Source organism: Rhinolophus ferrumequinum, chromosome 16 (genome assembly GCF_004115265.2).
Source record: "Rhinolophus ferrumequinum isolate MPI-CBG mRhiFer1 chromosome 16, mRhiFer1_v1.p, whole genome shotgun sequence".
NCBI lineage: Eukaryota > Metazoa > Chordata > Mammalia > Chiroptera > Rhinolophidae > Rhinolophus > Rhinolophus ferrumequinum.
This window is the reverse complement of record NC_046299.1, coordinates 30201471-30219138: the sequence shown is the minus strand read 5'-3', so window position 1 is coordinate 30219138 and position 17668 is coordinate 30201471. Positions and strand designations below refer to the sequence as shown.

Sequence of the window (17668 nt, the reverse complement as noted above, 5' to 3'; positions counted from 1 at the left end):
AAAAGTACTCCTGGAAGAAAATCACTGTCTAAATAATATTTTTAAAATAGTTTTGAAACCTAGTGCAAACACGCAAGCAAAGCAATACCTGACAATTACCACCTCCACCCTCTCCCTTCCGCACCCTGGCATACGCTACTCGCAAAATCACTTCAGAAGGTTCCTTGGAAACAGGTAGTTCTGCGGTTTGAACTTACCGAGTTCTAGCAGAGGTGGCGGAGCCTTATTAGGGTAGAGGGAATGACTGCAGGAGAGATTAGTCTATTTTAGCCAGCTCCCAGTGAATGAACGTGTTATATCAATGGAACAGAAGGGGCCTCCCCTACTATGCCCCTCCCAGACTTCTTTCACACTGGGAGGTTTCCCACCACCCGGGGACACACACACACACACACACACACACACACACACACACACACACACCCCAGATATATCATAGACGTGGCACTGTAACATGAAACATAAATCTTATATTTAGTTCCACTGTTTAAAATAATCACACGACTTTTAAAAAGTCATTCTTTTCTTTCCTTTCACATATTTAATCATCCAAACATATATGTTAAACAGAAAGATCTACGTTTCAAGTGTTAAACAAAATAAAATGAAACAAAAACTGTCAATATTCTAAACCAGGCACAATTTACACTATTTTTCTTATTATTCTGAAGTCTATATTTTCACCCAACATTTCCCAGAGCCTTTCTTATCCTGATAACTTAATCTAATAACTGTTACTAATAGAATATATTCTAGTTTATTAATATACCATAATGTTCAGCAGTTCACCCACAGATGAACATTCAGGCTTTTGATTATTTTCAGGTATTATAAATCAATTATAAACTTCTTATAAAAATTAGAAGTTTTTTTAAGAAAACAACTTATTTGGATTATAATTACAAGGTTTACCAGTTCATATTGTATAATCTTTAAAACTTAACATGTTCTTGAATCTCGAAATTTTCTATATTTAAGTATCGCTAAAATATACTTCAAGATATTCCATCATCTTTTTAAAAATGTTCTCAGTAATAAATGATTTTTTAAATTTCAAGAGTTTATACTTGTGACTATAATTGTTTTACACATGTGAATATTTTTCTAAAATACTTCCCCAAAATGTCAAGAAATCTCATATTTCTAATGTCTTCTTGTGGACAGTATTTTCTATTACTGAACTCCCATTGGTGTTGTATTTGAACAGTTATAATTTGATTACTACTATAAAACCAAAATATTTTAAATTAGAAGAATGTACTTAAATATGTATTACCACATAATGTACTTAAATATGTATTACCACATATTAAATGTATTGTAGTGTATATTGACCTAAGAAAGGACGTTTTTTACCACTCTGGTGAAATCAGAGATTGAATTACTTGCCTAAAACACACATCATTGAGTGATAAAACTACAAGCCACCTGACTTTCAATGATCAATGATGTTTGTTTGCATTTCTACTTTGTATTAATTACTACAATCTATTTCAAAATTAGTTATGTCTTAATTACACCAATTTGATATATAATGAAAAGCAATTGGTATCTATGAAGCTAACAAGTATTAACATAAGTTTCATAAACAAGAGTAGATTCCTAATACACTTTGCAGATGAAAACCTCTTTCCCCGGAAACCGTGTTTGTATGAGTAAAGCAATGATGATAAGTAATTACAGACTTTTGTCTGTTGCTCTGGTATTGCTTTTTGTTATCAGTTACTGAACCAATTTGGAATAGTTTCTCAGCTAAAGAGTGACATCTTGTGACATTCTGCACTAATTACAATGAAAAAGTTTATTATCTGATGAGTCATAATTACATATTCCAGAGACCATGGTTTCTGTCAGAAACATTGTTCCCAGAGGAGAAAGTAAGGACACACAGTTGGGCTGTGCCATGTTAGAAGAGGTAACTTCCTACCAGAAGTTATTTTTTATAAATTGAGGTAAAATATACATAACATAAAATTTAGCATTTTAACCAGTTTTAGGTGTACAGTTCAGTGGTATTATGTACATTCACTGTTGTGCAACCATCACCATCATTCATCTCCAGAACTTTCTTCATCTTCCAAAACTGAAGGTATACACATTAAATAATAACTCCTTATTTTTCCCTCCCTCCACCTCCTGGCAGCCATTATTCTACTTTTTTCTCCGTGAATTTGACTATTTTAGACGCCTCGTGTAAGTGGAATTATACAGTGTTTGTCCTTTTGCGACTGGCTTATTTCATTCAGCATAATATCTTCAAGGTTCATCCATGTGTCAAAGTTCCCTTCCTTTTCAAGACTGAATAATATCCCATTGTATGTATATACCACATTTTGCTTATCCATTCTTTTGTCAATGGGCTCTTGGGTTGCTTCCACCTTTGGGCTATTGTGAATAATGCTGCTATGAACATGGGTGTACAAATATCTGTTTGAGATTTTGCTTTCAATTCTTTTGGGTATATACCCAGAAGTAGAAGTACTGGATCATATGGTAATTTTGTTTCTAACTTTTTAAGGAACCTCCATACTGTTTTTCATAGTGGCTGAACCATTTTACATTCCCACCAACAGTCGCAAGCGTTCCGATTTCTCCACATTCTTGCCAATACTTGTTATTTGCTGTTTGTTTGATTGATTGCTTGTGTTTGCTTTTATAATAGCCATCGTAATAAGTGTGAAGTGGTATCTCATTATGATTTTGATTTGCATTTCGCTCTGATTAGTGTTGAGCATCTTTTCCTGTGCTTATTGGTATACCTTATATGTATATCTTCTTTGTAGAAATGTCTATTCAAGTCCTTTGCCCATTTTTTAATCAGGTTGTTTTGTTGTTGTTGTTGTTGTTGTTGCTGAGTTGTAGGAGTTCTTTATATATTCTGGATATTAACCTCTTACTGGATATATGATTTGCAAATATTTTCTTCCATTCCATAGTTTGTCTTTTCACTCTGTTCATATCATCCCTTGATGCAAAGAAGTTTTAAATTTTAAAGGGAAGACACTTTTAAAAATGTCATGTGAGATGTGTAAGAAAACATGAAATATCTTAATATTGATTTTAAAAAATAATCTTGTTTGCTTCAGTGATCCAAGAGGCCTATTTGGAATCATACCACGTACTACCTAATAGTTTAGAATGGGGTGAAATTCCTTGATAATTTCAGTGATTAACTGTTTAGTGAATCCTACAAAGAAAAAAATATCGTTGTATAAAGAAAAGTCTCTGTAGCACCTCCTTCCCTTCTTTCCCTGGAGAAAGTTAGCTGCAGCATCTCACCCAACAAATTTCTATGGTGAATTGGGTAGGGGCAGGGGACCTCTGCCTCTTGGTTACTTAAGACTACATAATTCTTTCTGCATGTTAAATACATTTTGAACAGTTTAATATTCAAATTTTCTTTGTTTAATGTGTAGTAGCCTAACTTCACAAATTATACTGTAAGCTTTTTAGACAAGGATAATTTTTTTTTACTTCTTTTGTAGCTAATACAGTGCTCAAGGCAAAAAGTTGATCGCTTAAACTCTCATACATTATTTGTAGGAGTATAAAATGGTAAAATCACTTCAGAAAATTTTGACATATTCTTATAAAGTTAAATACACACCTACTTTATGATCCAGCCAGTTGAATCCTAGGTGTTTACCCAAAATAAATGAAAGGAGATGACCACAAAAAGACAGGCACAAGAATGTTCGTAGTACTTTATTCATCATAATAGCCTCAAAGTGGAAACAATCAAATTAGCCATCAACAAGTGAATGAATAAACAGTGTGATACAATCTGTTTAGTACTCAGCAATAAAAATAAATGAACTACTGCAACATGCCCAACGTAGATTAATCTCAAAACCATAATGTTGAGCAAATGAAGCCAGACACCTAAGAGTACATATTATATCACTGCATCTATATGAAGTTCTAGAACAAACAAAACTGGTGGAAAAAAATCAGAAAAGGGTTGCCTCTGGGGGATGAGTGGGGGTTTGTATTGACCAGAAAAGGATATAAAGGAATTTCCTAGGGGTTATGGCAATACATTACGTCTTAGTAGAATTTGGGTTACACTTAAGATTTGAGTATTTCACTCTATGTAAATTTTATCCCAAAAAGAAGCCAAACCTCTAAATGATTAAACCCAAGTTAATGATATCCATGCTGACATATTTAGGGGTAAAGTGTACTGATATTTGCAACTTATTTTTAAATGCATAAAAAAAGGATGATATGAATAGAGGGAAATGAGTAGTGGATATGTGATAAACTAATATTGTAAAATTAATTGTAGAATCTAGATAGTAAGCATATTATGTTCACTGCATAACTTTTTTCAGCTTTTCTGTATTTTTGAAATTTTTCATAATAAATGTTGAAAAAATAGAAAATAACAAAAACAAACATGATTTAAAGATTATATCCGTACCATTAAGAATTAACATACACTAATATCATGGGTATTTCATAATTTTTTTAAGAAAAAAGTGTCACATAACTCTTCCATTTCCATTACCCCTTTCAAATCCCACTTTCCTCCCCACCCCACTCCCACCTTGGGGTAAACAATATTTATTGTAATAATTTTATGCTTGTTTATGCAATATATGTAAAGCTCATGTAAAGTATAGTCATTGTAGCTTCATTTACTATAATAATAATAATGATAAATTAGAAAAAATCTAAATATCAATCAGTAGAGGAGTGAATAAATTATGGATTTTCATACAGTGGGATAAATCTTGGAAACATGTTAATTAATTAAAAACAAGCTTATAAATGATTTTCATTATTTATGGATACACATATGTAGCAAAATGATAACATGTACAGGAAGTACATACACAAACTTCATAATAATAGTTATTTCTGGGGAGGTAGGGAGGAGAATGGGATTAGAGAGAAGTGAAAAACTCCAGTTTCACCTTCAATTTCTTAAAATTTTATCTGAAGCAAATATGGTAAGTACTAATATTTTTTAAACCTGGGGTGAGTAAATGGGTGGATTTTAGTCTATATTTTTCTGTATGTTGAAAATAATCCATAATTTAAAAATTGAAATAGTATTTCTTTGTACATATAGTTTTTAGAATTTATTGAAATTGTATGCTATTGTAAATATTGTTTTTCATCTTGCTTTTTTTACTCAACTTATGGTTTTTTGAGCTTTGTCCATTTTGGCATATGTAGATTTAGTTAACTCACTTAACTACTGCTATTGGCATCCCATCATATGGCTGTATTACATTTAATTTATTCATCATTCTACTGATGGACATTGAGGCCATTTCTAGGATTTCTAGATGATAAACAGTGCTGCAGTGAACACACATGTAGAGATCTTTTAGTGTACGGAGTGTTTCCCTAGAGCAGTGGTCTTTAAACTGGAGTACGTGTACCCATGAGGATACCCCGAAACTTCAAGAAGTGTATAGGCCTAAGTAGACTTTTAAAAGTTTGATTTCAAGAGCCTCAACCTGCATGTGCATGTTTTCCTCCATAGGTTTATCTCAACTGGAGGCCTTGGTATGGGCCTATTGTTGGGTTACTAGGCTGGTCCTCCTTTCCCACCTCCTTTCATAATTGCCCTTCTCTTACTTGACTATAGAAAGGCACAGTTCATGCCAACATCAAATCTCATTTGAGATTTTATACATAATATTTAATATACACCGGGTGACAAAAAATGTATACACATTTTAAGAAAAGAAAACTGTACTAAAATTGTAATACTCATTATACACTGATAACGAAAGATGAATACAAGTCACGTTTGACCTCTGCAATTCCAAGAGGTGCTCAAAGTGGTTACCATCAGCGTCCAGACACTTCTGATTACAGTGAACTACTGCTTGAGCAACGTGGACCAAAGTGTCCACTTGTATACATTTTGTTTTGAAAGATTTTATTGGGGAAGGGGAACAGGACTTTATTGGGGAACAGTGTATACTTCCAGGCCTTTATTCCAAGTTGTTGTCCTTTCAATCTTAGTTGTGGAGGGTGCCGTTCAGCTTCAAGTTGTTGTCCTTTCAGTCTTAGTTGTGGAGGGCGCAGCTCAGCTCCAGGTCCAGTTGCCCATTGCTAGTTGCAGGGGGCACAGCCCACCATTCCTTGCGGGAGTCGGGGAATTGAACTGGCAACCTTGTGGTTGAGAGCCCACTGGCCCATGTGGGAATCGAACCGGCAGCCTTCAGAGTTAGGAGCACGGAGCTCCAACCGCCTGAGCCACTGGGCTGGCCCCTGTATACATTGTTTTGGTACCTCGTATATACTCTTTATATTAAGTTTTTATGTTTAAAGTTTCTGTTAATCCATCTAAAATTGATTTTGTGTTTAGCATGAGGGAACAATATAACTGTAGGTCTAATAACTTTGACGTAAAAGTCTAAATAATTTAACTTGATAATTTGTACTTTTATGTTCATATCAAAGTTCCTTTGATTATATGAGAAGGATGAAGTTAGTGGATGTATCATTCTACCATCTTCCCAGAATTCCCTGCAGTTGTAGTGGCCACATGACACAGTTCTGGCCAATGAGATATAAGTCTGCTAAGAATTAGTGGGAAGATTTTTGCTTTTTGAGACAAACACTGCCTCTTACTCCTGCCTTTTCCTTAGTTTTCCTGGATGTCTGATGCCTGGAGATGAAACAATCCAGAGAGCTTATCTCAGGGGAAGCTGACTCTATTCTCATCTCCTGGTTGGTCTAAGGATAATTCCATCTCCATTGCCCGTGGTTGGTTTAGTTATAGGTGTGTGACCCAATTCTGCACACTTTGTGAAATTTGCTGTCAACTTGTGAGAAAGTTCTTCCCTGCTTTTAAAAGAGACTCATGGAAAGCCAATCTTCCTCCACCTTCCCTTGGATGTTTTCCTTTTGCAATATACAAGTTTTACAGTTTAGTGGGTTCAAATTAATCTAGTTTTTCCTCAATGTAAATATCTTTTGTCATTGAGAAATCCTTTCCTACCAAAGCCAAAATATTCTTCAACACAGTCTCCTAATAGTTCAAGAGTTCTTTTTTTTCTTTTATCTTTTTTTCATTTTTAGATCTTTAATCCATTTGAGATTTATTTGGGGATGGTATGAAGTAGGAATATGATTTTTCCCTTCACATGGAGAGCCAATTGTCCAACATTCTTTGCTCAATGGTTCTGTCTTTTGCCATTAATTTTTGAAGCCACCTTTCTGGTGGTAAAAAAAAATAATAGCTAATATTTACTTAGTATTTAACATTTTTTAAGGGTGTCATGTATCTACTCATTTAATCCTTACAACTTTACAACAGTAATCATTATTTACAATTCTGAAACTGAAAAAGGTCTGAAATCTATACTTTTAAAAAATGTATTTTGCAGCAAAACCTGAACTGAACTGCTATGGAGCTATTTACAGTCTTTTATTTATTCCTCTTAGTATGGCTATTCATACATTTTGCAGCAGAACTATAAATATATTTGATTATAGGGTGCTGCTCTAGAAGCTGATGGGGGAACATAGGCAAGGTATGTGCATTGGATAACTTTTCAAAATTGAAAGAATTCTAAATTCAGAAAACCATCTGGCAGGGGTTCAGGTAGCGGTTGTGGACCAATGCTATTATTATCCCCATTTAACAGCTGAGGAAATGGAAACATAGAAGTTATTTGCTTAAGGTTGCATTGTTAACAAAAAGAATAATTAATGTAGTTAATATTTTTAGTGTTTATTGTGACAGTCACTTGGTTAAATGCTGTATATTCATTATCTCAGTTCATCCTCACCACAACCCTATGAGGTATTATTATTACCCCCATTTCCCAGATGAAGGAACTTAGAAAGGTTATATAACTCCCCTGGACACACAGCTGCTAAGTGTGGTGAGAAAGGATTTAAAAGCAATTCAGCCTAACGTCAACATATTTATTACACTATCCCTTACAATCCTATAATATCAGCCCTTTCCTGTCTTCTAAATGTCATTCAGAACAACTATATATATATAAATAATTACCTCTTGGATATTAGAGTAAGATATTTAGAATGTATATAAGATCATTTTACTTACATGCTTAAAACACTCCTATGACTTTCTATTGCATCTAGAGTAAAATCCAAATTCCTTGCAATGGCCCCTTTCTATTTCTCACAGCTTATCTCTCAACACATCCGACTTCTCTTAGTCTTTTACTCTAGGTGTATCCTCTACCTGGAAGTCTCCCCAGGTCTTCACACAGCTGGCTCCCCTTTGTCATTCAGGCCTCAGCCTAAGCACCTCCTTGGTTTTCCCCTAATTACCCAATCTGGAGTCTCAGTCTCATTATTGTTTCACATAGCATGTAAACATATTTTCTTGTTTATCTGTTTACTCTTTTTCCTTCCATTAGAATGTAAGTTCAGCCAGAGTGAGCACCTAGTCTGTTCTGGTTTCTTTTGAAGCCCCAATCTCTAGTACAGGGCTTAGAGCATGGTAGGTGCTTAATTTTGGCTGAATAATTGAATGTACTACCCAGTCAGCAAATAGTACTTGCTGGTTAGTTTCAGGGGTGGGATATAAATTGAGAAGGCAGGTAGGAGGCTGTGAAATGTGAAGACATTTGAACATCAGCTTAATCAGATTTTGTCTAATAGTATAAACAGTGTCTATCAGAGGGTCTGATACATCATAGGTGCCAAATAAATATTTGATGTATGAATGAACAACAGTAAATAGTATTACTAGCTTGGATCTTGGGCAAATTAAAGTTTTCTAAGCTTAGTTTCCTCACCTATAAAGTGAAGATTAAAATTCACTTTATAGTGCTAGCTTATGAATGAGATAATGCATGCCAAATGACTACCACATAGCAGGTACTTAAGTTAGTTTCTTTCCCCTTACATTTATATTCTACTTTGTGGTTTATGAAGTTCTTGTAAGCTCTTCTAGCTACATAGCCTCATTTTATTTCCATAACCTTCTATGGTACTTCTTTCTCATTAGCCTCATTTTACAGATGAAAAACAGACTCACAGTTTGAGACATAGCCTCTTTAGGTCATGAGAAGCCAGTGTACGTTTTACAAGCAGAGTAGTGACTTGATAAAAGCAATGGTTTTTGACGAGTAATCTGTTGGTGGCCTATAAGATGTACTCAACTGAAGAAGGTGGAGAAATATTGCTTTGATTATTATCATTAAAATCAAGTTTAAGGTGATGAGGGCCCGCACTAGGCAACAAAGTTTGAGAGCCTAATTAATTAAGCAACTGAATAGACATGTAAGTCCCCCCCTCCGCCAGAAAAAAGGCTGGGAGTTTTCACATCTGGTTGAGAAAATGATGGTACCAACAAGAAATCAAATTTCGCAAATGGTTGTCAGAAGACCTTCCCTCCAATACCTATGCAGAAGTTCGGGCAAACATAGCAAACCTTTGAGCCATGTCTTAAGTGCCATTGCAGATCTTTCTTAATTTCATCCCTCCCATTGTCATCTCTACCTAGACTAGTGCATGATAGTCCTATTCCTTTTCTCTAGAAGCAGTCTGGTGGGATGAGGATGAAAAGGTAAAGAATTAGAAACCAAGTTTTTGAACTTCAGGAACACTAAATCGCCTTTTTTCCTTCTCTAGAAAATAAGGGGTCCATTCCAGCCTCGTTTTAAGACTAACGCCCCTCTCCAGATGAGCACAAAGAGACTTTCTTTTTCGGGGCGCGGCGCCAGGCCCACGCAGCTAGCACTCCGCGCCCTCATCCGAGGAGCGGAGCCCCTGTCGGTGAGCTGACGTCACTTCCGGCGCGCTGACGCTGAGTCCGGCGTGCCGACGCCTGCGTCAGCAAAGAGCGGGGCTGGGGGCACCGGGTTTGAAGTCGTGCGGGTCGGAGGACTGCCGCCTCCGCCGCTGTCTCAGACCCTTGTCTCCGGGCCACGGCGGGGACGAGCTCGGGTAGGCGGTGGGGCAAATGCCCGAGAGTCCGCACCAGGACGCCCCGCGCCGCACCGGCCGCTCCCCTCTGCTCCGCCGCCTGGGCCTGCGCCTCGCTGCTCTCTGGAAACTAGCGCCTCCGCGTCGCGGCCCCTAGCTCGCGGGGAACCTCGAACCGCCGGCGCCCGGCCATGGCGGTCTCCAGGTGGGTGTCGCTCCTGACGAGCGGAGGGAAGGCGGCTCCGGCGAGGCACCGTCTCCTCTCGGTGCCCCCACTCCTAGAAATGAGCGGTTCCCGTTGTCACTGGGCTCGGGCGCCTTCTGCCACAGACTTCGGAATTCGCCTCTCAGTCTGCAGGGGTTTGGGCTCGGGTTACTCGTAAATCCCGTTCAAAAATGTCGTTTTTCTTGTGGAATTGACCCCTTTCCACGATAGAGCTAGTGTTTCCCTTTCTTCACCATGTTTCTCTTGTCTGGTTTCTCTTCCTTCTTTCAGTTCTAGGAGAGCCTTTTATCTTTCTTAGTATTCTAAGGCTGATCCCTAACCTCCATTTCACGGGAAAACTTCGCAGTAACTGTCTGAAGTCAGGGAGATTTGAGTACTAATCTCTACGTGACCTTCTCAGTACGTTTACATTTTATATTTACGGCTTTAGGCATGTGTTCTTTCTTGAGGACTTTTTTTGTTACATTACAGTAGAATTTGTCCTTTTGTTCCGCACTAAACATTCTGTCGTCAGCATTGTAATCTTTGGCAAATTACTGTGTTAGTACCCTTTTCCTTAACTAAGGCGTGAAAGTTGTATCACAAAGCTTAAATTAGGTAAAAATGCTGCCTATGAACAGAAAAGTCTAGGAAAACTGTAAGAAAACCAACAAGACATCTATCTCCATAGCTACAGGAGGAAAATCATTTTCCTGCAGTATGCTAGAATGGTGGGAAAACTTTGTCACAGGTTTGATTTGAGCGGATCTGTGGTCATGTAAGTAGGGGGTAGTCCCTCTGATAGCAATCAGAAAGATTCACCAAGTTCATTAGAGTTGATGAGTTAAGTTTTCATGAGAATGGGGTCCTTCTATCACAGAGACTGAAGGGAAAAATGATAGTTCAGAAAAATAGTTTTCATCCGTTTTGCATAATCGAACACGTTCCTTGAGCACAATTCGTGCTCAGACGTTATCTGTTACACAAGAAAAAGGATAACCCATCACTCACAGACTCCCTAGGTAACTGATGATGAAATAGTGTGTGGAAGAAGCCCATGGGAGTTGGGTGAAGGGGCTTGCTGGGTATCTAGAGGAAGGGTAATTTATTTCATAGATTAATTGAATCCATTCAGTGTGAGGACATCTTTATTTTGTGATATATAAAAGTGACTTCGGAGACGACAAGTGGTATTTTCAATTTTTTGCAAATACAGAAAAGTGTATCTTCCCATTTGTTACCTCCCATATAAATACATAAATATATACATTATAAACACATAGATACATAAGTTTATATGAGATTTATTTATCAGGTGCTAGATCTAATGTTTAAGGAAATGAGTGGCTCTTGAAATTCCATTCTTACAGCTGACTATGTGTGTTTTCACGGTATTAGATACAGTATTATAGAGATAAAATGAAAGTGTTTAGAAAGAGCCTAAGGTTGGCCAATGCTAATCTATTTACAGAAGTTTAGGGCACCTTAATTTCTGTATGAATGATTGGGTTTCGAAAGCTACCGCCTTTTGTTCTCAGCATTGGATTTCAAAGGGTAGTGCCCTTTTTTTCTGTAGATTCTTTCTTATTTGCCTTGCAAAAATTATATTAAATTCTTCTTTTAAAACATCCATCATAGTTTTATGAAAGAGCTACCCCTGTGTTTGTTTTAGTAAGAGGATCAAAGAAAACAGTTTTGAGACTTGTGTGTGTTGGGATTCTATCAGTTCTCACCTTTCTCATTTGTGGATTCAGTCTGAATAGCAAACTAATTTCAAGCTGGCCTTCTCCATGTGCTCAGCACGTTTCTTTACTAACTACATTTCCGTTTTCTCCTGTTGGTGTATGGTTGTGAAATACACTCATTTTAATATTATTTTATGCAGAATTGGTGGAAGATGGTTCAAGAGATAAAAATCATATTTGCCAGAATCCAATCTGAAATATCTTTGCTCTGTTTATATCAATGTGCATAACTGAAAAGAGACTGTAATATTTTTAGGATCTCGTAAATATGGCCTACAGAGGGGAAATAGTAAGTTGATACCATCATTCCTTCAACTGCCAGGTTCAGAAATAATATTTGACCTCCCCCTCTCTCCTTTTGTCCCCATCTAATCAGTCACCAAACCCAATTCTGTCAGTTCTAATCTTTTAATCTTTTTCTGGCCAGTCTTTTCTTTCCATACCAATTATCACAATCCTGCTCCATCCTATCGTCATCTTTAATCCAAGACATTTGCAACAGCAGCCCTTGCTCTTCCTGCCCCCCATGGCATCTCTTTCTAATTCATTCTTCAGCTGTGTTATTTGCTGATACACAAATTTTAGTGTCGTCATTTTTCTGCCTCTAACCCACTAGTTTTCGATTGCCTTAGGGTAGAGTCCAAATTCCTTAAACGTTTTACCACATCCTTAGCGATCTGGTTCCTATTTCACCTTTTTAGCTTCATCTTGTGTCGAGTTCTCTGCATTTCTCTTTCCCCCATCCCCCTTCATTCTGAATCTGTGCTCTTACCTCTTAATCTTTATCAATGGAACATTTCTTTCTTGCGCCCCACCCCTTCTCCAAGCCTGGCTAATTCCCAATTTATGTTTTGGATCTAAGCCAATATTGTCACTTTGTTCAAGAAGCCTTCCCTGAGAGGGTTTTACTTCATCTGAGCTATTTTCACCACTGTGTACTTCTGTCAGTCATAATATTTATCATACTTTGTAATTGACTGTTTACCTGTTCTCTCCCCTGTTTGGTTTAACATAAACTCTGTGAAAGAAGGGAATATGTCTGATCTTTCTATCCCCTGCAGAGAGCCTGGCTCCTAATAGGTGCTCAATACATTTTTAAAAAATGAATAAGTGAATGATTTTGTTTCTTGTTTTAATACCTGTCATAATTTACCATAATTGATATATATGTATGTATATATATACATATATATGTATGCATGCACACACACACACACACACACACACACACAGAGTAGACTATTTCCGGTGTTTTTCAGCGAGTACTTCTGATTTTAGCTACAGTTTTTTTGTCAGGAAGAAAAACTTCAACCATAGCTTTGAATATTGGCCAGGCTTATAACTTTAAAAACACAATAAATATTATCAGAACTATTTCTAGAAGTTTATAATACAGTGCAATTCTTTGATAGCATGGCATTTTAGACTGCGAATTGGATATAATGTAACCGTGTATTTTGTATGATCAACATTTTTAGACCCTGCTTATAGTTTTATAAAGGCCTAGTTTTACTGTACTTTGAATTATAAGAGTGTGGCAAATTATGAAATTCATGGTCAACTCTTGATGCTTGGGTGAGTTAAATTTTGAAAAAAAACATACTATAATCTCTGTGACTCTCTAAAGTTGCAAATACAATTATAACATTTGAAGTTCTCCATAAGATTCAATGAACTGAAAAACGTATGACTCCTTTAGACTTTTAATAAAAGAGACAGTATACAAACATAGGAGTAGAGAACAATGTTGTCCTTAAGGTGTGAGTGTTGGAAAGTTACCTAAGCTCACTCACTAGGTGCTTGACTTGTTCCCACAAAACTAACTTCAGCATAAAGACAAATTAGTATATATTACAGCTTTCAGTGTTGCTTGCAAACAATTGAAATCACAGTTGTTAAATCTTTGAATACTGACTGCTGTTTTGCCTTTCTCCCAGTATCATCTGTCACCTACCATGTTTCCCCGAAAATAAGACCTAGCCGGTCTTATTTTACTATAATGTAAGACCAGGTCTTATATAATACATTATAAGACCTGGTCTTATATTCATTTTTGCTCCAAAAGACGCATTAGAGCTGATTGTCTGGCTAAGTCTTATTTTCGGGGAAACAGGGTAGTTGTGGTTGGGCCAACTAACCTTAGAAGGATTGTTAAGGCGTATTATGCTAATTACAGAATATGGTGAATATGTGACATTGTTGAGTTCCATGGCTTAATACAGATTTTTCAAAGGTTGTTTTTAATACCTTTGCCTGTTTATGCCACAGTTGATTCAGTTAACTGTTGTACATTGATGGCTAATATGCACATAGTTTTTCCTTGATCATATGCAAAAAAAATTAAAATACAATTTAGAGAATTTTTCCTCAATGAGCTAAGCTATAAAGGTCATGTCTAAAATGTCTAGACAGTCATTATGATTTGACTGCATTAGAAGCCATACCTTAGGTCTATGACATACTTTTGCATTTGAAAATGATGCAGTGTTCAGAAAAGATTCAGTGAAAAACTGGAACAGACCTTCTTATGGAAGAAACAAATTGCTACACACGAACAAAACTCTGCTCAATTTTGTTAATTTTCTCTCTGTACTGCTGATACTTCAGAGGAACATTGTTTCAGCAGATCTGTTCTGCCAAATGAAGTCTCTTGATATGGGGCAAGTTCCAGAAGATCCTTCCTAATGATGGAAAATGCTCAAATGATCTTAATTACAAGAAACATAAGTTTCTTGTGTTTGCTATGTCTATTCCTCCTTTACTGTTAATTTCAATTCATTATAGGATTGAGAGAAGATACTACTGTAAATTACAGTACAGTCTGCCTTCCATGTCCATAGTTTCTGCATGTGTGGATTCAACTAACTGCAGATTGAATATCGGGGGGAAAATTATGTTGCTGATGTGTACTATGTAGTTAGGCCTACGATAGTTGCGTCTGTACTGAACATATTCAGACATTTTTTCTTGTCATTAAATAATACAGTATAACAACTATTGACATAGCATTTACATTGTATTGGATATTATAAGTAATCTAGACATGATTTAAAGTTCAGTAAGTCTTAATGTCGTTGATAGGATCTGAGATGTGAAAGGAAACGATGTATAACGAAACCAATTTTACCATAGGCTAATAAACAAGAAATAACTTTCTGTGGTATCACATCATCTCATCAATGTTGTAATGAAACAATGTTGAACAAAATGGTGTTATTCGAGGACCTGCTTTATGTGGAAGGATATACGAGGATGTATGTAGGTTATATGCAAATACTCTGCCATTTTATGTAAGGGACTTGAACATCTGCAGATTCGGTATCTAAGGGGTGGGGTGGGGATGTCCTGGAACCAATCCCCATCAGATACTGAGGAACGACTGTGTATCAGATATTTCATATTTAAACAAATCTATGGACAAAAAAGAAAAGGTAAAGGATGCATTATAGAAGCTTATCTATTTCAATCCTTACTGTAATTCCTTCCTGTTTTTTGGTTTATTACTCGAAGTACTTGTATAAAGTATTTTTTGTTTTGTTTTAAATGTGATAAAATACACAACATAAAATTCACCATTTTAACCTTTTTTTCTTTTTGAGATTTTATGAGTTTATTTGTGTCAAATTGACTACATGCTGCGGAGCAAGATCTCAGATGCTCCTCCATTTTAACCATTTTAAAGTGTACAATTTTGTATGAAGTTTTAAAACACAGATATTTCTGCTAAAGAACCCAGGTTTTATCTTTAAGAGATCGTCATGCAAAAGGCTATGGGTTATTGGATGGGGTGGAAGTAAGAAAAGATAGTCCCAAAGGAGATAACACAGCTTGGCTGTATTTTCTTCAGCATTCATTTAACAAGTATTTATGGAATGCTTTCTGTGTTCTAGGTGCTGGAGATACAGCAGAGAACAAAAGTGGAGTCTCCATTGCCATGGAGTTTGTGTTCTAGGGTGGGAGCTGGGGAAGTGTAGTTTATCTAGCATGCACCTGGCCCTGCACCTGCCTTTGTGTGGTTTCACATCGTCATATTGATTCTTAGTGTTCTATATGGTATCTTAAATTAATCTGCTTTCATTTTTAAAGGACATGACATAGTTTCAAATTGCCCACAATATGAACTAGAAAATAGGCATTTTAAACCACCAGTTTAGAGAATTTCTTGTAAGTTGTGTCTTTTGGCCATAATTTTTCTTGCTTAATGATAATATGTGGGACTTAGTACAGTGTTCATATCAGATATTTATTTTCTTTCTCTATTCTCTATGTAACAGAAAAGTAAAAATTCAAATAGTTTTAAATTTTACTGTACTTTTCCTAAATGTAAAATATGCATAACAAAATAGACAAACTGGACTGATCGTTCTCTTTCAGTTAAGGTTACAAAACCGTCTTTGTGAGGTATTCTGTCCGTTGACCTTCCACAATTTTTCAGAGATTAAATTTATTCTGAGAATATTGAGATTGGAAGTAGGTTGAGGAAGTTATATACCTTTTCATCTTTAAATGGCTTAAGGGTGGAAATGCAACATATACTTGTTTAATAATGATGAAGTAGTAACTAGGACACAGTTCAAAATGCATATGATTTCTTTCAGTTTCTTTTCATGTCTTTATGAATTATAATGCAAAGAGCTGAAGAGAAGGGTGCTAGATTGCAGCTGCCAACATAACCTCTACAAAATTCCATGTACTCTTTCCTTTTTCCAGGCAGTCTTTAGAGCAGTTGCCTGAAATCACAGGTTGGTAAACAAAACATGAATCATGTCTTCTGTAGTTATCTCTCTGAATTAAAATCCAAATTGAAAATAGGCCAGATTTCTTATCATCGATAGATTCATAAGCAGTGGATATTGTCGAATATAATTGCCTTATGTCTTATTTAAATCACTCTTCTATAGTCTTTGGTACTTTCCATTCAGTTGATTGTCCGTTACATCTTTCCTCTCCGTCTGTCTGTCCTTCAAAGAATGAAGAATGACATTTTTTTTTCCTACTAGTTGTTCTGTAAGAAAGGTTAGCCAAAAGAAATATTGTGGTAAGTACTGTGTTCCCTCAATCATCTCCTCCTTTAACTTCCTTTCTCTGCTGACTACCTAGCTTTCTTCAGGACCTCTCCCTCACCAAGGGCCCTGTCTGCCTTCCAACATAATACTGACCCTGTCTCAACCCCTTCCCCCATCCCATCAGTTTACTATACCAGCCTTTTCCATTGGCCTGACCCTGATGCCTAGCCTGCTTGCCTCTTAGCTCTCTATCCTAGGGTAACAGGTCAGACTTCCCTCTTGTCAGATCCCATTCTGCGCATCTCTTTATTCTTCCTTTTGTGTGGTGTCTAATCTGCTGTCCTGGAGAGAGGAATGGAGCACTCCGAAAGGGACTTTGAGTCAAGAGGACCAAAGAAGCATTCTTGTGTCCCCATTCCTCTATTCAGAGAGACATGTTGGTTACCACCAAACTGGAAGATGTGAGAATAAACAGGCCTGAAGTAGGATGAGTGAGCCGATCTGCTACCCTCAGGGCAGTTGGCTGGTGAAGGAGCAGAGGTGACATGGCTTTGGGATCCAAGGCTTTGCAGAAAGGAGAGGCCTGAGGAGCTGTGTCGCTGTGAGACAGAATCAGCATTAGGTTAGAGATGAGCATAAGGTCTTGGGGAAGGAGTGTGATTCTAATGAAGATGGTAGCAGTAGCTTCCTAAAGGAAAGTTTAGAAAGGGTGGAAATTATTGAAGGAATGCAGTACCCACTTCACTTGATGTTTGGAGCGGACATAACTGCCTTGATTTTCAGAGTGCTGAAGTACTGCTATGTTGATCTTTTCACTTACTGAAACATTACCTTAC

General features: G+C 36.8%; 2 protein-coding genes across 4 annotated transcripts in view; one reads left to right on the top strand and one right to left on the bottom strand.

Annotated features, from left to right (window-relative positions):
- The window catches only part of FGFBP3 (fibroblast growth factor binding protein 3), a 112824-nt gene that overhangs the window by 1583 nt on the left and 93573 nt on the right, over positions 1-17668 (bottom strand). Inside the window, exon 1 of one of the 3 annotated variants that reach the window (XM_033130609.1) lies at positions 198-270. The exons of the other annotated variants lie outside the window; for them this stretch is intronic. The gene's annotated coding sequence lies outside the window, so the exon portion shown is untranslated. Of the gene's footprint in view, positions 1-197; positions 271-17668 lie in introns of those variants that run through there. 3 annotated transcript variants of the gene reach the window in all.
- BTAF1 (B-TFIID TATA-box binding protein associated factor 1) overlaps positions 9764-17668 on the top strand; it is an 85262-nt gene continuing 77357 nt past the window's right edge. The window contains exon 1 of the mRNA XM_033130608.1: positions 9764-10081. Within this exon, the coding sequence (XP_032986499.1) occupies positions 10068-10081 (14 nt within the window). The 5' untranslated portion in view covers positions 9764-10067. The remainder of the gene's footprint in view (positions 10082-17668) is intronic.